The sequence below is a fragment of the Oncorhynchus nerka genome, linkage group LG15 (genome assembly GCF_034236695.1).
Source record: "Oncorhynchus nerka isolate Pitt River linkage group LG15, Oner_Uvic_2.0, whole genome shotgun sequence".
NCBI classification, from domain to species: Eukaryota; Metazoa; Chordata; class Actinopteri; order Salmoniformes; family Salmonidae; genus Oncorhynchus; species Oncorhynchus nerka.
The window spans coordinates 76,644,341-76,667,795 of NC_088410.1; the positions used below are offsets into that span (position 1 = coordinate 76,644,341).

Below are 23,455 nucleotides of genomic sequence, written 5' to 3' on the forward strand. Positions count from 1 at the left end.
TCCTGAGGAAAAAGCCCCTGGAATACAGACAGCAATTTGCGTGAGAGGGTCATGAATAAACTAATTGAAAATCCAATGATGAGAATCATTAGGAAAAAGCCCTGTCTGGAGTAGGCTAGAGGCCAATCAGGCCTCTCAATGCACACATTAAAGGATGTATCTGGGGCTTTAGAAAACATGCTTGGATAACAAGGCATTGAAGAAGAGGAATAGAATTAACAGTGTTGAAATGCCATACTACTCTAGGCCTTGATAATGTAGTAGACACATTGAATTGTGGGTTGGGTGAGGGGACTAAACGAATCTAGCCAATAAATAAAATACTGTATGTTTGGTATAACAAATAAACAAGGAATGCCATTCCATACATAAATGCCAAATGGCAGTCGATGACTACTACACATCTATATGCTAAAAAGAACCCATTCTATTCCCCTATGTTATGTGTATGCCTGCACAGTCTCCTGGTCTCACCAGTTGATTGCTCTTCCTTTTCTGTCCGTCTGTCTGTCATGGCTAGCACATTAACACCAGGGAATTCCATCTCCAACATCAGAAGGATGATAATCGAAGCTGCTGCACAGGGATTGGTTCACACAGCTGGATTTAGGATCCACATGGAAATGGGGAGAACAGGCGAGGGCATCCATCTATCTCTCTGGCCACAGAGAGGAGAGGAGGGAATATCCACAGAAAACAGGTCCAAATCCTTGGACATCATGTAATATACTGTACACCCGGAGAAGAAATAGGAGTGAAGATGGGCGTGAGGTTCTGATCAAGATGTAGTTTGTTTAATCACTGTGAATATTGATTGAGCAAAAGCCCCCAGGAATATCAACCATGGAAGGCGCTGGACCTTGTCACTCTAATCAGATAGTACTGGGAAAGGTAAATATCTGTCTGATTGAATGGATAAAGAGGATTGAGAGCATGGGTTTCATGGTCATCTGGTTCCACTCATCAGTGGGAGGAGGAAGCCATCTCCTCCCGTCTGTGTGTTATCCAGTGCTCACGACTCGCATAGTATTCTGAGTATCTGTATCTCTGAGGGGCAAGAAGCTCCCTTAGAACCTGACAACCCATTTGACCATTCAGATGACACAGAGACATACGGGAACATGAGACCACCTATGTCCAGCGTGAAGCTTCACTAAACAGCACGGAGTCCTTGCAAAGCTACAAACCAAACCAGCACAGTAAACATAAGACATTAAACCAATAACACAAAGATTAGGAGGAAGACGATGACGATGAGGAGGAGTAGAAAACAGAATTTAAAAGGTTGTGTGCTACTCACAAGGCACAGCATGGCGGTAGAGGTTGTCTCGAATGGTCTGCTGCAGTTCGTGGTCCGGGGAGGACTTCTGGAAGCGCTGGCTCAGATAGTGCTTCAGGTCCTTATTTAGCTTGGTTCCTGTAGGCAGCCAGACAAACAGGAAGACATGTGTTAACTACATCACAACACATCACAACATGGACGCCCCGACTGTATATAACAGCAAATCCAAACATGGCTGCCTTGCATTTCGTGTGCACACCATTCTCACAGTCCATTTCATTACATCCATAGAAAGCAGGGGAGAACGACTGCCCCTCTCATTGAAGCCACGGAGGGTCAAGGCCGACCGCGGTACTGCAGACATTGTTAGCAGAAAACAGGAACCCTCATTATAGGTAATGGAAAAACTGCAATCTTCGTGGAACATTTTTGTGGAGCAGCTCAAACTAAACAAGTTATGTCTCCATGAAATGCCATCTTAACCTACTTCATTTGGCTTCAATGCGCTATTGAGTCTTTACATAGGAAAGAATGTGATCTATGGCTTTGTCTATTCACATATACAGTCATTGATAGAAACACACCAGTCGGACATGAATAGGCATAATATAACAGAGAGTCAGTTCTCCCTCCCTCCCTCCTCTGCAAACCTTCCCTTGTCACTTGGAGGGGTACCTGCCTAGCTCTCTCTCTCCCAGACTGTAGACAGTCAGTCCTGTAGTGACAGTGCTGCCTGGTGGCTCAGCCCCCTCCCACAGCTATGCCATCTGTCTCTCAGACACACAGTGGGAAAGGCTAACTGGTAGCCGCTAACACAGTGCTAGTGGCAGAGAGAGGAGCCAAACGCTTTCCTGTTGACACATCACACTGACTGGGAGAGCCCACGGTACATCAATGCCAGTCAGCACATTCTCACATGCAGGGTCATTTTCACACAACATTTACAGAGCCAGACTACTCTCTAAGAAATACGTTTATTACACACATACTAACATACAGTATATGCTAGGATTGTATCACCATATACATGCCAGTAATTCTGCAATGGACCCACGTTTTCTAGAGTGCATTAATGTACAGGGTGGTGCAATAATGACCATCCTACCAATCCTCGACTTCGGCGATGTCATTTACAAAATAGCATCCAATACCCTATTCAATAAATTGGATGCAGTCTATCACAGTGCCATTCGTTTTGGCACCAAAACCCCATATACTACCCACCACTGCGACCTGTACGCTCTCGTTGGTTGGCCCTCGCTTCATACTCGTCGCCAAACCCACTGGCTACAGGTCATCTACAAGACCCTGCTAGGTAAAGTTCCCCTTATCTCAGCTCGCTGGTCACCATAGCAGCACCCACCTGTAGCACGCGCTCCAGCAGGTATATCTCTCTGGTCACCCCCAAAACCAGTTCTTCCTTTGGCCACCTCTACTTCCAGTTCTCTGCTGCCAATGACTGGAACGAACTACAAAAATCTCTGAAATTGGAAACACTCATCTCCCTCACTAGCTTTAAGCACCAGCTGTCAGAGCAGCTCACAGATTACTGCACCTGTACATAGCCCATCTAGAATTTAGCCCAAACAACTACCTCTCCCCCTACTGTATTTATTTAGCTCCTTTGCACCCCATTATTCTCTCTCTACTTTGCACATTCTTCCACTGCAAATCAACCATTCAATTGTTTTTACTTGCTATATTGTATTTACTTCGCCACCATGGCCTTTTTTTGCCTTTACTTCCCTTATCTCACCTCACTTGCTCACATTGTATATAGACTTATTTTTCGACTGTATGTTTGTTTTATTCCATGTATAACTCCGTGTTGTTGTATGTGTCGAACTGCTTTGCTTTATCTTGGCCAGGTCGCAATTGTAAATGAGAACTTGTTCTCAACTTTCCTACCTGGTTAAATAAAGGTGAAATAATTTTTATTTTATTTTAAATAATGATCCATTGAGCTCAATGACCAAAAATGAACATAAATGATCATATTTCTGTGCTTCTGTAATCTGTATGATATAACACCCCTCTGTGTGATTGACAGATACATTCAAACTACAATCTCTGAGCCATGTTTCAGCCAACTCGGGCAAACAGTCTGCTAGCGAATTAAAAGCACCAGATTGTGTTGTCATGGAAACAGTGTGTGTGTGCACCACTGTGTAGGACTACTCAGCTGGTAAATAAAGCCAGAGGCCTCTAATAAGATGATTGGGGCAGCTAGCCTTGCTAGAGCAGGCATACTAGTACACAGTTCTATGTATAGTGCAATGCTCTCAGTCATCCAGTCATGTGAGGCCCTTCCTCACTGGATCTCCACTCCCACTGTCCCAGACCAGACAGAGACCTGTCAACAGTGCCTCCTCCACCTTGGAAAGTTAATGGCCATCCCTCAAACTCATTCTGTTCCTTTCCATCCTCTGGCATTTGAGGCCATCCACTGGAATTGCTTTGAGATTTGTCTCTGGATGAATGATAACATTCTCACCATTTAAAAACCTCCTACAGGTAGGTAGGTAGGTAGGTAGGTAGGTAGGTAGGTAGGTAGGTAGGTAGGTGTGTGGTGTGTGGGCGTGTGTCATAAGCCTTCTATAATAGTACATTCTGGCTTTGGTCATTCCCCTCTCCCATCCAGGCATGTCATTGTGTCTTAGTATTTAGTATTTTATCAGGATTCCCATTAGCAACTGCTAAAGTAGCAGCTACTCTTCATGGGGTTCAAACTTAATGTCTTGATCCCTAAACAGTTTGCCAGCCATTATTCAGACACCCTGGACAGTCCCAGCAGCAGTCTGACCTCCATGGCAGACCCCCACCATGGAGGCAAATCACCACCATCAGCCCTCCAAGATCTAACCAACAGGAGACATACCGGGGCTAGGAAGGAGAGGAGTGGAGGCTCGAGGGGTAAAGGTGGACAAGGCAGAAGGGGCATTACTGTGAAACCGTGGGCAGATTAAAGATAGAATATTGAGTAATCCAGTAGTGCTGCAGTATGACAAGACTTGTAACAGAGGGATAAAAAATGATGATCTGTCTGGTGAATCACTGCCTCCAGTAACCTCCAGTAGCCATTACATAACAAGTCATTGAATTCTGCATCTCCTGTCCTCTCGTAGGAGGGGCCCCACAGTCTAATTTGATGGAAAAGATCCTTTAGAGTAAATACATTCTTTAAAAAATCAAATAAAAATCCAATTAAATTTATGTCACATGCGCAAAAACAACAGGTGTAGACATTACAGTAAACGGCTTGCTCACAAGCAGTTTCCCAACAATACAAAGTTAAATAAAACGTTTAAAAAAAAGACATGATAAATAAAACACACAAGAAATAAGCTATATACAAGGAGTAGCAATACCACATCAATGTGCAGGGATAAGTGGTAGTTGAGGTAGATACACTATGTACATGTAGGCATGGGTAAAGTGACTAAGCATCAGGATATATAACAAGACAGGACAGAATGATTGTGATGACACAGGCCCTTTAGACTGAAGTTTGATTTGCTAATTGTTACCTACTGTACAAGAAAAGGAAATCACTTCAAATCATGCCAAAAGCCCACAGAAGGGTCATCCATACATCTTACTGCAGCACTCAGTGCACTGTGGTGTGCAAACACTAAGTGCTGACTGGAGATGATATCAAACAGTAAAACAGACAAACAGATACCCACTCAATATACTGTGTGCACGGAACACACACACACACCTCAAATGAGTCATTGACCACAGATAGCCCCATGTGAGATGAGAGGTAGCAACATCTCCTTGAGTTAATCATTTGAACTACTTGAACTGAAATCAGTTTTATCTCATTTCTACCAGCATGTCAACCTGTGCAAGTAAAGGCAAGAAAAAAATCTAGATCACCTTTATTCCACACATAAAGCTCTCCCTGGCAAATCTGACCATAACCATCTTCCTGATTCCTGCCTACAAGCAAAAACTCAAAACAGGAAGTACCAGTGATGCGCTCAATACGGAAGTGGTCTGATGAAGCGGATGCTAAGCTCCAGAACTGTTTAGCTAGCACAGACTGGAATATGTTCCAGGATTCATACGATGACTTTGAGCAATGTACCACATTAGTCACCAGCATCATTAATAAGTGCATCGACGACATCGTCCCCACAGTGACCATACGTAAGTACATATCCCAACCAGAATACATGGATTAAAGGCAACATCCGCAATGAGCTAAAGGCTAGAGCTTCCGCTATCAAGGAGCAAAATCCCGCTATGACCTCCAATGAACCATCAAACAGGCATAGCATCAATACAGTACTAAGATTGAATCCTACTACACCGGTTCGGAGGCTGGTCGAATGTGGCAGGGCTTGCAAACTATCACAGATTACAAAGGGAAACCCAGCTGTGAGCCGTCCAGTGACGTGAGCCTACCGGATGAGCTAAATACCTTCTATGTTCGCTGCGAGGCTAGCAACACTGAATCATGCATGAAAGTTTGCCGACAACGCCACTGTGGTAGGTCTGATCACCGACGACGATGAGACGGCCATCAGGGAGGAGATCAGAGACCTGGCAGTGTGGTGACAGGACAGCAACCCTATTCCACCTCAGGAAGCTAAAAAGATTTGCATGTGACCTCAGATCCTCAAAAAGTTCTACAGCTTCACCATTGAGAGCATCTTGACTGGCTGCATCACCCCTTGGTATGACAACTGCTTGGCCCTCCCCCGCAAGGCACTACAGAGGGTAATGCTAACGGCCCAATTCATCACTGGGCCTGAGCTCCCTGCCATCCAGGACCTATATACCAGGTGGTGTCAGAGGAAAGCACCATTTAAAAAAAAAGAAAACTCCAGCCACCCAAGTCATTCACAGTTCTCTCTGCTACGGCACGGCAAGCGTACCGGTGAACCAAGTCTGGAACTAACAGGACCCTGAACAGCTTCTACCCCCAAGCCATAATACAGGTAATTAGTTAAATAGTTAACCAACAGCTACCTGGACTATCTGCATTGACACTTTTATTCATCACATATGCTGTTGTTACTGTTTATTATCTATCCTGTCGCCTAGTCACTTTACCCATGTAATCACTGTTCCCCTCTACTTCTTTGTGACTGCTACTTTCAATGACGGCCTACGAACAGTGGGTTAACTGCCTTGTTCAGGGGCAGAACGACGGATTTGTACCTTGTCAGCTCGGGGATTCGATCTTGCAACCTTTGGGTTACTAGTCCAACGCACTAACCACTAGGCTAAATAATTTGCCTACTGCTAGACGACAAGGGCAGCCAGCATCTTTCAGAGTATGTATCTCAGCTGGGAGGAACAGTCCATTGGCATCACTACATTATAGGAGGACAGAACAGTCTGTGCAGAAGCATGACAACAAAGGGATTGGACAGCTGCCATGGCCTGCTAGGTAAGACCAGGCCAACCTGCTGTTAGCCTCTGTCTGACACCAAGCTGCTGCTACTGTACTGAGGATTCCACAACAGGGTCACTCACTTTGCTACTAGCTAGCTATCTAGCTAGCAAGCCAGTTGGCCTAATGGACTAGCTAGACAAGCTTCCACGTTCCACACCTTAATACTACACACCCTAACAACCCTGATATGGTCCCAGATATGATATGGTCCTTCTATCTAGGAGATACTCATCATCAATAGACTGTGTTCATTACAAAATACAGTTTCAGGTCAGCAGGCCACCCCTATCCTCTCCTTAACTCCATACAGTCCCAGGCTGCCAGGCCCAACAAATCACACCGGAGAGAAATAATCCCATTAACTGGTACTGAATGGATAGGAGCTGTACCTAAACACACAGTTACTGACTAAGACAGTAAGAGCCATGTAATCACTGTTCCCCTCTACTTCTTTGTGACTGCTGCTATGCTGACAATGGCTAAACTGAATCACAAACCACATGATATGACCCATCTTAAATATCTGACTAGGCTTTTCGTAAAGCACATACTGTAGTTCTGATGGTTTCAATCTGGCCTGCAGAGAGCTAGGGGTAGAGGTGGGGGAAATGGTGAGAGGCAACCATTGGTTCCCTCAAATCACTCCTCAAACAGATAATTAGTGAATACATTTCCTCCAAACAGAGCCCACCTGGCAGAGATTTCAGTAAGCCCCCCGTCAGCAGGCAGGCTTTTAGTATGGACACACAACTACACTATCCATAGAGGGAGGGAGTGAGACAGAGAAACAGTCCTTTTCTACAAAGCTAATACCATTGGTGAGTGGAAACACTATAAAGGCTGGCCAGGACACATGCAGTAGAGATCAGCCAGCCAACTCTCCACACAGTGACTGCACCCGGAGTAAAGCTCTTCAGCCAGGCACAAAAAGACATGGCACTGCCACAGCCAAGGCCCTCTGTTGGCAGTGGACTTCATCTGTTATTCACACATTGCAAAAATAATACCCCCAAACACTCACTCCTCAGCTGACTTTTCTAGTTGAGCTGCAATGTGAAAAATTAAAGAACGGACAGATTAGTAAATTGCTGCGGTAATAAGTTTTGTTACACTTCTTCCTAGAAACAAAGAGCTTGATTATATATGTTTACATTTTTTATTTAACCTTTAATTAACTAAGCAAGTCAGTTAAGAACAAATTCTTATTTACAATGACGGCCTACCAAGGCCTCCTGAGGAGACTGAGGAGGCTGGGATAAAAACAAAAGTTATACATTGGACAAAACACACATCACGACAAGAGAGACAACAAAACACGACATCAAGAGAGACCTATAAGACAACAACATAGCATGGCAGCAACACGTGACAACACAGCATGGTAGCAACACAACATGACAACAACATGGCAGCAGCACAACATGGTAGTGGCACAAAACATGGTACATTATTGGACACAAACAACAGCACAAAGAGCAAGAGGGTAGAGACAATACATTGTACGAAGTAGCCACAACTGTCAGTAAGAGATTCAATGTTTGAGTCTTTGAATGAAGAGATGGAGATAAAACTGTCCAGTTTGAATGTTTTTTGCAGCTCGGTCCAGTCGCAAGCGGCAGCGAACTGAAAAGAGGAGTGACCCAGGTATATGTGTGCTTTGGGGACCTTTAACTGAATGTGACTGGCAGAACGGATGTTGTATGTGGAGCATGAGGGCTGCAGTAGGTATCTCAGATTGGGGGGAGTGAGGCCTAAGAGGGTTTTATAAATAAGCATCAACCAGTGGGTCTTGCGACGGGTATACAGACATGACCAGTTTATAGAGTGCAGTAGTGATGTGTCCTATAAGGAGCATTGGTGGCAAATCTGAATGCCAAATGGTACAGAACATCTAGCCGCTCGAGAGCACCCTTACCTGCCGATCTATAAATTACGTCTCCGTAATCTAGCATGGGTAAAATGGTCTTCTGAATCAGTTTCCCTTATTACGATAGGGGAAACCAAGTCTAGATTTAACCTTAGCCTGCAGCTTTGATATGTGCTGAGAGAAGGACAGTGTACTGACTAACCATTCTCCCAAGTACTTTTATGAGGTGACTACCTCAAGCTCAAAACCCTCAGAAGAAGTAATCACACCGGTGGGGAGAGGGGCATCCTTCTTACCAAACCACATGCCTTTTGTTTTGGAGGTGTTCAGAACAAGGTTAAGAGCAGAGAAAGCTTGTTGGACACTAAGAAACCTTTGTTGTTGAGTGTTTAACACAAAATCTGGAAAGGGGCCAGCTGAGTATAAGACTGTATCATCTGCATATAAATGGATGAGAGAGATTCCGCTATGCTATGTTGTTGATGTAAATTGAGAAGACCGTGGGGCCTAGGATCGAGCCTTGGGGTACTCCATTGGGGACAGGCAGTGGCTGAGACAGCAGATGTTCTGACTTTATACACTGCACTCTGAGGTAGTTAGCAAACCAGGCCAAAGACCCCTCAGACACCAATACTCCATAGCCAGCCCACAAGAATGGAATGGTCTACTGCATCAAAAGCTTTGACCAAGTCAATAAAAATAGCAGCACAACATTGCTTAGAATCAAGGGCAATGGTGACATCATTGAGGACCTTTAAGGTTTCAGTGACACATCAATAACCTGAGCGGAAACCAGATTGCACACCAGAGAGAATACTATAGACATCAAGAAAGCCAGTCAGTTTATTATTGACAAGTTTTAACAAACACTTTTGATAAACAGGGCAAAATAGAAATTGGCCTATAACAGTTAGGATCAGCTTGATCTCCCCCTTTAGATAAAGGACGCACCCTGTGGCTACCTTCCAAGCAATGGGAACCTCCGCAGACAAGAGAGACAGGTTTAAAAGGTCAAAGATAGGCTTAGCGATGAGAGTGGCTGCAACCTTAAAGTAGAAGGGGTCTAAACCATCTGACCCAGCTCCATTAGCACCTCTGTCTCAGTGACCGCTTGCAGGGAGAAACTTTGTAACGGGGCAGGGGAAAAAAGAGGGAGGACCATCGGGGCTAGTCGCATTAAAAGGGGTGGGAGATGAGGAAATGTTGGATGGGCAAGGAGGCATGGCTGAGTCAAATGTAATGGGCCAGGAGAGTATAGGGCATTTAGGGAACAGGCAGGTGCTGATGATGGACAATAACAACCAGCAACAGTCAACACAGAGCTATTTGAAAGGTTAATGCTTAAAACCAGCTAATCAAATTGTGAACCCACACTTTCAATTGATCAATTTTAGGTAATAAGCTTCTAGAGTGCAGAAAACCCAGGCTTTTACGAGAGCAGACATCCAGTAAACTCTGTCATTAACTCATTGAGTTACTGACAACGCCGAGAGACAGAACATTCCTCTGTCTTGTCTGGCTGAGCTGCCATGTACTGTTGTTAAAAGCAAAATTGCTAACTATATCATGAAGAGTTCAGCATGTTGATCTCAGAATGTGTTCTGCTAAGGGTGTCCTCTGGACAGCCTATTAAAGCAGGGTTATTCATTCATAAATAGGAGCAGCAGTGGGATGGAGCTATCGGATATCATTTACCGCCATTGATTGTTACGGTTAGGATAAGGGGCAGGATAATCTGATCCTAGATCTGTGCTTAGGGGGCGAGCATGTTAAATACTGTCCAGCCCAGCCTTCATTACCAGCAGCTGAAATCCCCCGTCGGCGTGAGTCTCTGCTGGGACCCCAAAGTATTTACTGCTATCTAATGAGAGAGAGGAGTTCTCATTACGCTAAAAGCATGGCCATCAGGGCTCCCAGTCAATAAACACTCTCCTGCTACTAACTAACCTCATAACTGCCTGTCAGTCACCACTGTCTCTGACAGAAAGAGCACTCTCCTGCTACTAACTATCCTCATAACTGCCTGTCAGTCACCACTGTCTCTGACAGAAAGAACACTCTCCTGCTACTAACTAACCTCATAACTGCCTGTCAGTCACCACTGTCTCTGACAGAAAGAGCACTCTCCTGCTACTAACTATCCTCATAACTGCCTGTCAGTCACCACTGTCTCTGACAGAAAGAACACTCTCCTGCACTAACTAACCTCATAACTGCCTGTCAGTCACCACTGAAAGAACACTCTCCTGCTACTAACTAACCTCATAACTGCCTGTCAGTCACCACTGTCTCTGACAGAAAGAACACTCTCCTGCTACTAACTAACCTCATAACTGCCTGTCAGTCACCACTGTCTCTGACAGAAAGAACATATGGTCTCAACTCTGACTGGCAAAACATGCATCAGACTTATTGAATTATTAACATAGTGATAAACACATTGTAAATAAGTGTAGTACTTGTTCTTTTCTTTCTCCCCCTTCCTCTCTGCCTGTCTCCGTCTCCCTCGCCGCTTCCCTCCCTCCCTCCAGGCGCAACACTGCCCTCTGCGTTCCTCTACATTAGGCTTCACTTGCGTTACTGCCGGGCCCAGTCACCATGGCAACGCCGGTGGTATTAGAATGGATACTGCAGTGGTGACAGTGAGCCGGGTCTGCTGCCTCCAACTGGACCCCTGGTGAACTACACAAACACTTCAGGCCACATCAGGACTGCTGCAGCATTCCTGACACAAACAGTTCATCTAATGAGTTTATGATACAATTCTCAGTTGCACACTGCTACCACCACTGAAAATCAATAATTGTATCGCTGACCTAAAGCAACACACGAATGGTCAATAACATCCAGCGTGTACAAAACATCCTAATATTGAGTTGCAACCCTTTTGCCCTCAGAACAGCCTCAATTCATTGGGGCATGGACTCTACGAGGTGTCGAAAGTGTTCCACAGGGATGCTGGCCCATGTTGACTCAAATGCTTCCCAGAGTTGTGCCAAGTTAGCTGAAAGTCCTTTGGGTAGTGATCCATTCTTGATACACACAGGAAACTGTTGAGCGTGAATAACCCAACGCACTTCAATCATTTGTCTTGCCTATTCACCCTCTGAATGGCACACACACATAATTCATGTTTCAATTGCCTAAAGGCTTACAAATCCTTATTTAACTTGTCTCCTCCCCTTCGTATACACTGATTGAAGTGGATTTAAGTGATATCAATAATGGATTATAGTTTTCACCTGGATTCACCTGGTCAGTCTCATGGAAATAGCAGGTGTTCCTAATGTGTTTTGTACACTCAGTGTAATATCATTGTCCATTCCACTAAATGTGTGTTCACAACCACACACCTCCTTCCACCAAGGGTCATTAACCCACTACAGTCAATTGACGCGCTTGTGTGGCAGAAGTGAGTGATGTTTGTCAGACCAAGAGACATCCCGAAAAGTAGTCAATTTTTCTTTTTCAATGTTTCTCAATGTTTCTATGGGCTATAGTAGTAACGGCAAAAATCAATTTTTTTTTTATACCTAAAGCCCTATACTCATGCATTATATAAGGATCTAATGGTTTCAGCTACGGAAACAATGTATTTTTATATACTACTTCATATTTTATCTGCAAATTGTTTTGTTCAACCAGGAAATCCCATTGAGATAAGCCATCTCTTTTTTCCAGAGAGACCTAAAGGCCTGCCACTGAGGTATTCAAGGCAAAATATATAGCAAACAGAATAGCAGTCCTCCCAGAAGCCAGAAGTCATGGTATACACTGGAAAACACAACAAATGACTGTTGATATACACAGCTGTATTATTGATAGGATTAGTTTACTCTGTTGGGGGAAACGTAGTTATAGAATTTCACCTCAAATCCAAGACCTGGGATGGAGGTGGAGAGAGAGAACGTTGCCATCGTTTCTAGTTTAGATGACTTATTGTTTAACTGAGGATATTGGCACACAACACAAGCCTTGGGTCGGCAGATGAGGAATGCTAAACATGACAGACCAGGCCATTGAAGAAGGAACCAACAGAATGAAAAACTAACACAAGCAGTCAGAAAATGGAAGTGTGTGCCTGTGCATGGCTGTGGGTCCAGATTGCTTTATCGATCTCAGTCCTCCACACAGAAATATGCTTCCCAGGACTAATTTGAGCTATACGACAAAGCTGCTCCCACAGATGTGTCAATGTCCTGCTCTGATCCATAACTGGAGAGCAGCACTTGCTGAAGTGTGCTTTGTATGTCTATGAATTGCTTTGTATGTCTATGAATGTATCTGTGTTTTGTGTGTGTGTGGAAGAGAGATAAATTAATCTGCATGATTCTAAATCATTTAGTAAAGTATTTATATTGAAAAACTATTTCATCCCCCCACAACATTGCATACATTAGTAGTACTAGAGCAACCAGCACTGTGGCCAGCCTGGTCATCAACAGTCTAGAGAGCTGTAGCAGTCATTCCATGCCAGCATGGCCTGAAAATATTTGGGGTATCTCAGATTGTTCTGACAATTCTCACACAGAAACTGCATTGGGAGTAAGGATGTTTGATATGCTTTAAACAAAACAAAATCATCATAATGATAATGGACATTTTAGACATATATTGTACATTCCTCATGTCAGACCCTATGATCTGTGAACCATACAGGATACAGACTACATCTTGGTGTAATTATAGTCTTTATAATATGCTCTAAAATATAGGGTATGTCTAAATTCTGAAATCATTTGTTTACATGAATATATTCAACATTCAAAATTAATATTAGCAAAGCTGGTTGAAGCTGGTTGAGAGAATACCAAGAGTGTGCAAAGCTGTCATCAAGGCAAAGGGTGGCTACTTTGAAGAATCTGAATTTGATATGTTTAACACTTTTTTGGTTACTACATTATTACATAAGTGTTATTTCATAGTTTTGGGTTAATGGGTTAACTTCAAATCAAATCACATGGTTAGCAGATGTTAATGCGAGTGTAGCGAAATGCTTGTGCTTCAAGTTCCGACAATGCAGTAATAACCAACGAGTAATCTAACTAACAATTCCAAAACTACTACCTTATACACACAAGTGTTAAGGGATAAAGAATATGTACATAAAGATATATGAATGGTACAGAACGGCATAGGCAAGATGCAGTAGATGGTATCGTGTACAGTATATACATATGAGATGAGTAATGTAGGGTAGGTAAACAAAGTGGCATAGTTTAAAGTGGCTAGTGATACATGTATTACATAAAGATGCAGTAGATGATATAGGGTACAGTATATACATATGAGATGAGTAATGTAGGGTATGTAAACATTATATTAAGTAGCATTGTTTAAAGTGGCTAGTGATATATTTTACATCAATTTCCATCAATTCCCATTATTAAAGTGGCTGGAGTTGAGTCAGTGTGTTGGCAGCAGCCACTCAATGTTAGTGGTGGCTGTTTAACAGTCTGATGGCCTTGAGATAGAAGCTGTTTTTCAGTCTATCGGTCCCTGCTTTGATGCACCTGTACTGACCTCGCCTTCTGGATGATAGCGGGGTGAACAGGCAGTAGCTCGGGTGGTTGTTGTCCTTGATGATCTTTATGGCCTTCCTGTGGCATCGGGTGGTGTAGGTGTCCTCGAGGACAGGTAGTTTGCCCCCGGTGATGCGTTGTCCAGACCTCACTACCCTCTGGAGAGCCTTACGGTTGTGGGCGGAGCAGTTGCCGTACCAGGCGGTGATACAGCCGGAAAGGATGCTCTCGATTGTGCATCTGTAGAAGTTTGTGAGTGCTTTTGGTGACAAGCCAAATTTCTTCAGCCTCCTGAGGTTGAAGAGGCGCTGCTGCGCCTTCTTCACGACGCTGTCTGTGTGAGTGGACCAATTCAGTTTGTCCGTGATGTGTACGCCGAGGAACTTAAAATGTACTACCCTCTCCACTACTGTTCCATCGATGTGGATAGGGGGGTGCTCCCTCTACTGTTTCCTGAAGTCCACAATCATCTCCTTTGTTTTGTTGACGTTGAGTGTGAGGTTATTTTCCTGACACCACACTCTGAGAGCCCTCACCTCCTCCCTGTAGGCCGTCTCGTCGTTGTTGGTAATCAAGCCTACCACTGTAGTGTCGTCCGCAAACTTGATGATTGAGTTGGAGGCGTGCATGGCCACGCAGTCATGGGTGAACAGGGAGTAGATGAGAGGGCTCAGAACGCACGAAAAACCTGATACACCCAAAATATTTTCAGGCCATGCTGGCATGGTATCGCCACATAAGCCTTGGCTTTTCAAATGACTGCCTCGCCTGGTTCACCAACTACTTCTCAGATAGTGTTCAGTGTGTCAAATCGGAGGACCTGTTGTCCGGACCTCTGGCAGTCTATGGGGGTGCCATAGGGTTCAATTCTCGGGCCGACTCGTTTCTCTGTATATATCAATGATGTCGCTCTTGCTGCTGGTGATTCTCTGATCCACCTCTTCACAGACTAAACCATTCTGTATACATCTGGCCGTTCTTTGGACACTGTGTTAACAAACCTCCAAACGAGCTTCAATGCCATAAAACACTCCTTCCGTGGCCTCCCATTGCTTTTAAATGCTAGTAAAACTAAGTGCATGATCTTCAACCGATCGCTGCCACACCTACCCACCCCCGTCCAGCATCACTACTCTGGACGGTTCTGACGTAGAATATGACACCTACAAATACCTAGGTGTCTGGTTAGACTGTAAACTCTCCTTCCAGACTCACATTAAGCATCTCCAATCCAAAATTAAATCTAGAATCGGCTTGCTATTTCGGAAAACAAAGCCTCCTTCACTCATGCTGCCAAACATACCCTCGAAAAACTGACTATCCTACCGAACCTAGACTTCAGGCGATGTCATTTACAAAATAGCCTCCAACACTCTTGTCAGCAAACTGGATGCAGTCTATCACAGTGCCTTCTGTTTTGTTACCAAAGCCGCATATACTACCCACCACCGCGACCTGTATGCTCTCGCTGGCTGGCCCTCACTACATATTCGTCACCAAACCCACTGGCTCCAGGTCAACTATAAATCTTTGCTATGTAAAGCCCCACCTTATCTTAGCTCACTGGTCACCATAGCAACACCCACCCGTAGAGCGTGCTCCAGCAGGTATATTTCATTAGTCATCTCCAAAGCCAACAACTCCTTTGGCCGCCTTTCCTTCCAGTTCTCTGCTGCCAATGACTGTAACGAATTGCAAAAATCACTGAAGCTGCAGCCTCATAACTCCCTCCCTAACTTTAAGCATCAGCTGTCAGAGCAGCTGACTGATCACTGTACCTGTACACAGTCAATCTGTAAATAGCACACCCAACTACCTCATCCCCATATTGTTACTTATCCTCTTGCACTTTTGGACCCAAGTATCTCTACTTGCATATCATCATCTGTACATCTATCACTCCAGTGTTAATGCTGCATTTTAATTATTTCGCCGCTATGGCCTATTTATTGCCTTACCTCTCTAGTCTTCTACAATTGCACACACTGCACATATATTTTTCTATTGTGTTAATGACTGTACATTTGATTATGTGCAACTCTGTGATGTTGTTTTTGTCGCACTGCTTTGCTTTATCTTGGCCAGGTCGCAGTTGTGAATGATAACTTGTTCTCAACTGGCCTACCTGGTTAAATAAAGGTGAAATAATAAATAGATAAAGAAGCCATAACTGCTAAGTAATACAAAGCCTAAAGCACATCACATCACACTCTAAAAGCAGGCCATGTCATAACAGAGTTTAACTTCATTCAATACAAACACGTATACTTTTCTTTAGTGGGACAGAAAGGATGAATGGAAGGAATTAATTGGATGGAACTGTACTGTGTTAACAAGGTGGATGTGAGAGACCAATGTCTTAGGTACATTATAGATTGATCGGTGGGTGGGGTTTTCTGGAGGTAATCAACTCTCCATCATTGAGCCCTCTTTATTGATAGGTCCTATTATGACCTAGTGGAGGCATTCTGCTCCTCTGACTGGCTCACATATTTAAACCATGCTACAGGAACCACAGCCAAGTCACAGACTCTCAGCACTTTACACTGAGACCGAGATGGAGGGAAAGAGAGGGAGGCAGAGAGAGAGAGACAGAGAGGAGGGATAAGAGAGAGAGAGAGAGGGGGGAGAAAGAGGGGGAGAGACAGAGATAAGATAGAAACAGAGAGAGAGGGGGGAGAAAGAGAGGGAGAGAGACAGAGATAGAGAGATATAGGGTGGAGAAAGAGGGAGAGAGATCGAGAGAGACAGAGGGGGGAGAAAGAGAGGGATAGAGAGAGATCGAGAGAGACGGGAAGAGAGAGAAGAAGAGAAAGAGGGGAAGAATAAAGAGAAACAAGGACACAGGGGATGGGGGATGGGGAAGAGGAGGACAACTTCAAAGAGAGGTAGAGAGAGTAGAAACGACAAAATTAGAGTAGGAAAAAGAGAGTGAGACCATTGTGCATGCTCAGCATGTATAGCCATGGCCTGTCTGAGGTGAGAAATTAAGACATTGAAGATGGTCAGAAAATTATCTCAGTTCATGGGCACACACACATGCACCCACCCACCCACTTTAATGTCTATAGGATTCTTTGAGATAGTTATCTTTGATACCGTATCACACGAACTTACTCACACGTTACTGAGTGTGAATAATTCAGACAAACAAGTGTATAGTCTTGTTTCTGCTTTTTGACTAATCAAGCTGATTTGCTCCATCAACCAAATCAGTGATACTTTCTTCAACAGGTAGCTACTAAGTACACCCAAATCTCATTGGTTAATGGGTACTTATCAGTAACCAACCACAGTGCAGAGAATTGTCCTTCAGGCTTGATGGCTGATATGACTAGTGCAAACACCCAGTGTCAGGATGACAGGTGTGGTGTGATACCTTGATTTCTCCTGTTTAGCATCTCCCTGGATTAAATTACCTACCACCTCTGAAATCCCTCCCTCCCACTCTCTCTCTCTGTTCCATCTCTCTCTATGGGTAAATGGGTGACTGCTGAGGTTGAATTAGAGGCTGTAATAATATTGGTGCCTAAAATGGTCTAATATTTCTCTCTGTGGTCCATACAAAGGGGAGACACATGGATAAACAGATAAACAAATAAACAAAGACAGACAGAGAGACAGAGACTAAGTCCTTTTTTACACAGCTAGTACCAGTGGCGAGTGGAAAAAAGTATCCCTCTACTTCTGTTCTGAATTGAGCTTCATCATACAGACTTCTCATTGGCCAGTAGAGATTACTTATTTGACTAATCAAATTACAGTCTCGCAAGTCTTGTGCATAGTCATTGGAGATTAGTTACTAGGACCAGTTTTTAGCAATGCCACCAGGGGGCAGATGTCACTCAATGTCACCTGTAAAGTCTGATAAAGACATCAAAGCCCTGCAGTAATCAGTTGGCTCCTAGTTTAGTTAATGATGATTATCAGCAGAGAGGGTATGTTGGTCACATCAGATACATAGATCAAATAGCGAGGTCAGCTTTCAACATGATCTAATGCACAACACAGAAGACAACGATTGAATGACCAGTCCTGAGACCGCTACGTTACGGGCTTGATCTCAAGGTTTAGCAAAACAGGACATCGGTTCATGTTGATAATATCAAGGACAGTCTACAATAATTTCACAATCATCCTTCCCCTCTTCCCATTTTAACCTTACCCAAGCTTTATACTAGTCCTACCTCTCTTTCCCTGCTAAGCTTTCTAACCCTCCACTTCTCGCCTCCTTATGCAATACTTTACTAACCCCAAATCCCTCCTCTTTCCATTTCCTCAAGCATACCCCTCACATCAACCATACCTCTCTTCCATGGTAATTTCCCTCCCTTCTCTGCCCTCTCTCTCTGACCCTTGGAGCAGGCACAACTGACCCACTTTCCTGCCCCTACGAAGCTGCTGCTGAGTCAGACGGCCAGAATGCATGCACACACATCTGCTGTACAGTCTAATTTTAGTTACCACACAGCATACACAGCATACACACACCACAGTACACACACACACACACTTTCCAAGCTGTAAAGCCTGCTCCCGTGGAGACGGAACAATGATCCTTATCAGAACAGTACTGCAGATGCTCCATCAAGAAGTCCTCCATCACCACAGAGACTGCTGGGGCCACATTGCAGCTCAGCCCTGCTATTCATCAGACTCATCAATATGGCGCTGAAAGCGTAAAGTTGACACATTGACGACACTAACTGGGAATGTATGCATGTGTGTGTGCGTGTGTGTGTCCGGTATGTTACCCTCTCTCTCCCAGAGCAGTGTTTTTTCCTGCCAACTGGGTCCTGGGGGACAGATTTACAGACAGTGACAAGACGGAGAGGACTGTTAGGAATGGAATAGTGGAGTTATAGCCAGAAGCCTTGTTTTAGAGCTGCTTTACTGAGCTTTACTGCTCTGACGCTATGACTCGGCATGCACCCACACACACAGTTGAATGTGGAGCTGTCAGACCCAGGTCTGTGTGACATGGCTGTGGGTAGGGGAACAGTCAGAATTAGTTAGTTACAAGCTGATTCTGGGTCAGTGCCAGAGATCAGCCGTGCGGCATGGCCAACAACTGGCTCCACTCTCACACAGCCTGCTGTAGGACTGATGTCAGACCAGCAGGGGAAGTCTAAGACATCACAACAATTGAAGGTGTATTGTGTGTTTTAAAACTTAACACCTGTGAGCTTCCACAAGGCAGTTTATAACATGGCAGGACTCCTTTCCTCATCTCCATCATCCATCATACAGTTTTCCCACCGTGACAAAATGCTTTCTCTCTACTCCTCCATACCAGAGATCAAGACAGTAACCATCAAGTGATGAACAAGTAGATGGTTCTCTACCAGAAAATGCATATCTGGACAAACAAAAATGGGATTAATAATTTAAAGGCCCAGTGCAGTCAAAATTCACGTTGTCTTGTGTTTTGTTTCATATTGTACAACAGCTGATGAAACAAACACTGTAAAAGTGTGAACAAAACTGTATCAGTGTTATTTCCTGATAGTTGCTGGTTGAAAATACCAGCCTGTTTGCTCGGGCTGGAGTTTCGGCTTGCCTGGTGACATCATCAGGAGGTTAATCAGTTAATAGACCAATGAAGAGAGTTCCAGACCTCTCTGCCAATAACTCCTGAGTGGCGCAGCGGTTCTCCCGTGGCACATCTCAGTGCTAGAGGCATCACTACAGACCCTGGTTCGATTCCAGGATGTATCACAACCGACTGTGATTGGGAGTCCCACAGGGCGGCGCACAATTGGCCCAGCGTCATCCGGTTTATGGTTTGGCCGGGGTAGGCCGTCATTGTAAATAAGAATCTGTTCTTAACTGACATGCCTAGTTAAATAAAGGTAAAATGAAAACAGCTAATTTTAGGGTTTCTCTTCCTCACTTAGACCACTCCCAGACAGTCCTAGCAACAATTTTGTTTGAGTTATAGTTTGTAAATTTGAAAGGAAAACTATTACAGTAAGGTTGTTACAATTGTTACAAAAAACAGCTGCATTGGGCCTTTAAAGTAGGTGTCCTATTTTCTCCATCATGATCTTTAGATTGCAAAGAGTATCACACACATACACACAAGCCAGGTCGAGAGCTTCCAATTTGTCTGTGTGTGTCAGTGGTAGGGAGCACACAGCACTAAATATAAACAGTGAAACATCAGGAATTATCCTGCTAGCATGATGAGTGCGCTAAAGCGCATCGACCGAGAGCCACTGAATTTAGTCAAATGTAGCAGAAGAAAATAGGGTGGTTTTGTAACGGCTTTATCATCATAACAAGAACAATTTAAGTAAGACTCATGCATCTAGATAACACTGCCATCATGCCACTGTTCAAACTGGCTTTGATACAATCCACTGACCTAGTAGGACTGTCCCCTCAGGTCTAATCTGCTATATTTCCTCTCACAACCCACTGGCGTCAGACTCAGTTAACATTAAACAGATGTGTTCACAGGTGAAACACACTGCATTGAGATATGACTCTAAAAATCCCATTTGTCCTTAGCACCTCAGCAAAATGAGGTGGTTGTTTGCATACCACATGTATCCAGTAACACTAGCCAGATATAGCAGGAAGGTAGTTACTGAGGTCTCTCCACACGGCTGCTCTCGCCCAGGCAGAGACACCAGCCTCCCCTCTCTGCCTGCTCTCCACTCTGCAACTGAGCTATGTAAAGTTTACACAAACAGGGCCAGAGAAAATTCCAGACGAGAGATAAGCGCACTGAAAATGAGAGCTGTGTAAACACTTCAATCTCGACAGGTCCTGCTGAAATGAGGGAGAAGGAGAGGGTAGGGGAGAGAGAGAGCAATGATGATGGCCTGGGTGAGGTGGAGAGACATGGCCACACAAGCACATGAACACGCACAACCACATACTGTACACACACATAAACTAGCATCACAGCCATTTACTGCTTCTGGTAGCAGGGAAGGGGAAGGGAGGAAATGATATGACAGCAGAGGGGAAAGAGATGACAGCTGAGGGGAATAGAAGGGAGCAGAGGGAGGCTGAGTTGTCTGGCAGGGATCCCGGTCTGATCTCTGGGGCTGGGACTCACTGGGACTGTACCACCCATTTGCCCCCACTGGAGAATGTGCTGAGTGGTCAGGAACACCCACAACAACCCAGTGGCCCCTGGCCTGGCTGACTCAGTCATCATACAGTAGGATGTCTGTCTCTCACAGAACTGAATACTGCTCATAAAACAATTGGCCATGAATTGAGGAAATATATCTCTTGAAAATATGTAGATAGGGGGCCGAGACCACAGTCCCAGAACCAGTCCATTAACCAGGGCTAAAAGCAGGGGTTCATTAACCACTGCTCCAGTCCCAGAACCAGTCCATTAACCAGGGCTAAAAGCAGGGGTTCATTAACCACTGCTCCAGTCCCAGAACCAGTCCATTAACCAGGGCTAAAAGCAGGGGTTCATTAACCACTGCTCCAGTCCCAGAACCAGTCCATTAACCAGGGCTAAAAGCAGGGTTCATTAACCACTACTACAGTCCCACTGCTCCAGTCCCACAGCCAGTCCATTAACCAGGGCTACAAGCAGGGGTTCATTAACCACTACTACAGCCCCACTGCTCCAGTCCCAGAACCAGTCCATTAACCAGGGCTAAAAAAGCAGGGGTTCATTAACCACTGCTCCAGTCCCAGAACCAGTCCATTAACCAGGGCTAAAAGCAGGGTTCATTAACCACTGCTACAGTCCCAGAACCAGTCCATTAACCAGGGCTAAAAGCAGGGTTCATTAACCACTACTACAGTCTCACTGCTCCAGTCCCACAGCCAGTCCATTAACCAGGGCTAAAAGCAGGGGTTCATTAACCACTACTACAGTCCCACTGCTCCAGTCCCACAGCCAGTCCATTAACCAGGGCTAAAAGCAGGGTTCATTAACCACTGCTCCAGTCCCACAGCCAGTCCATTAACCAGGGCTAAAAGCAGGGGTTCATTAACCACTACTACAGTCCCACAGCCAGTCCATTAACCAGGGCTAAAAGCAGGGGTTCATTAACCACTGCTCCAGTCCCAGAACCAGTCCATTAACCAGGGCTAAAAGCAGGGGTTCATTAACCACTACTACAGTCCCACTGCTCCAGTCCCAGAACCAGTCCATTAACCAGGGCTAAAAGCAGGGTTCATTAACCACTGCTACAGTCCCACTGCTACAGTCCCACAGCCAGTCCATTAACCAGGGCTAAAAGCAGGGGTTCATTAACCACTACTACAGTCCCACTGCTCCAGTCCCAGAACCAGTCCATTAACCAGGGCTAAAAAAGCAGGGGTTCATTAACCACTGCTCCAGTCCCAGAACCAGTCCATTAACCAGGGCTAAAAGCAGGGTTCATTAACCACTGCTACAGTCCCAGAACCAGTCCATTAACCAGGGCTAAAAGCAGGGTTCATTAACCACTACTACAGTCTCACTGCTCCAGTCCCACAGCCAGTCCATTAACCAGGGCTAAAAGCAGGGGTTCATTAACCACTACTACAGTCCCACTGCTCCAGTCCCACAGCCAGTCCATTAACCAGGGCTAAAAGCAGGGTTCATTAACCACTGCTACAGTCCCACTGCTCCAGTCCCACAGCCAGTCCATTAACCAGGGCTAAAAGCAGGGTTCATTAACCACTGCTCCAGTCCCACAGCCAGTCCATTAACCAGGGCTAAAAGCAGGGGTTCATTAACCACTACTACAGTCCCACAGCCAGTCCATTAACCAGGGCTAAAAGCAGGGGTTCATTAACCACTGCTCCAGTCCCAGAACCAGTCCATTAACCAGGGCTAAAAGCAGGGGTTCATTAACCACTACTACAGTCCCACTGCTCCTGTCCCAGAACCAGTCCATTAACCAGGGCTAAAAGCAAGGTTCATTAACCACTGCTACAGTCCCACTGCTACAGTCCCACAGCCAGTCCATTAACCAGGGCTAAAAGCAGGGGTTCATTAACCACTACTACAGTCCCACTGCTCCAGTCCCAGAACCAGTCCATTAACCAGGGCTAAAAGCAGGGGTTCATTAACCACTACTACAGCCCCACTGCTCCAGTCCCACAGCCAGTCCATTAACCAGGGCTAAAAGCAGGGTTCATTAACCACTGCTACAGTCCCACTGCTCCAGTCCCACAGCCAGTCCATTAACCAGGGCTAAAAGCAGGGTTCATTAACCACTACTACAGTCCCACTGCACCAGTCCCAGAACCAGTCCATTAACCAGGGCTAAAAGCAGGGGTTCATTAACCACTACTACAGTCTCACTGCTCCAGTCCCACAGCCAGTCCATTAACCAGGGCTAAAAGCAGGGGTTCATTAACCACTACTACAGCCCCACTGCTACAGCCCCACTGCTACAGTCTCA

At 44.9% G+C, this 23,455-nt stretch overlaps 1 protein-coding gene across 9 annotated transcripts in view; it reads right to left on the reverse strand.

Moving 5' to 3' along the window:
* LOC115143320 (membrane-associated guanylate kinase, WW and PDZ domain-containing protein 1-like) overlaps positions 1-23,455 on the reverse strand; it is a 226,486-nt gene that overhangs the window by 128,939 nt on the left and 74,092 nt on the right. For all 9 annotated transcript variants that reach the window (XM_029683607.2, XM_029683605.2, XM_029683603.2 and 6 more), the window contains exon 2: positions 1,301-1,417. In XM_029683607.2, the coding sequence (XP_029539467.2) occupies positions 1,301-1,417 (117 nt within the window). The remainder of the gene's footprint in view (positions 1-1,300; positions 1,418-23,455) is intronic.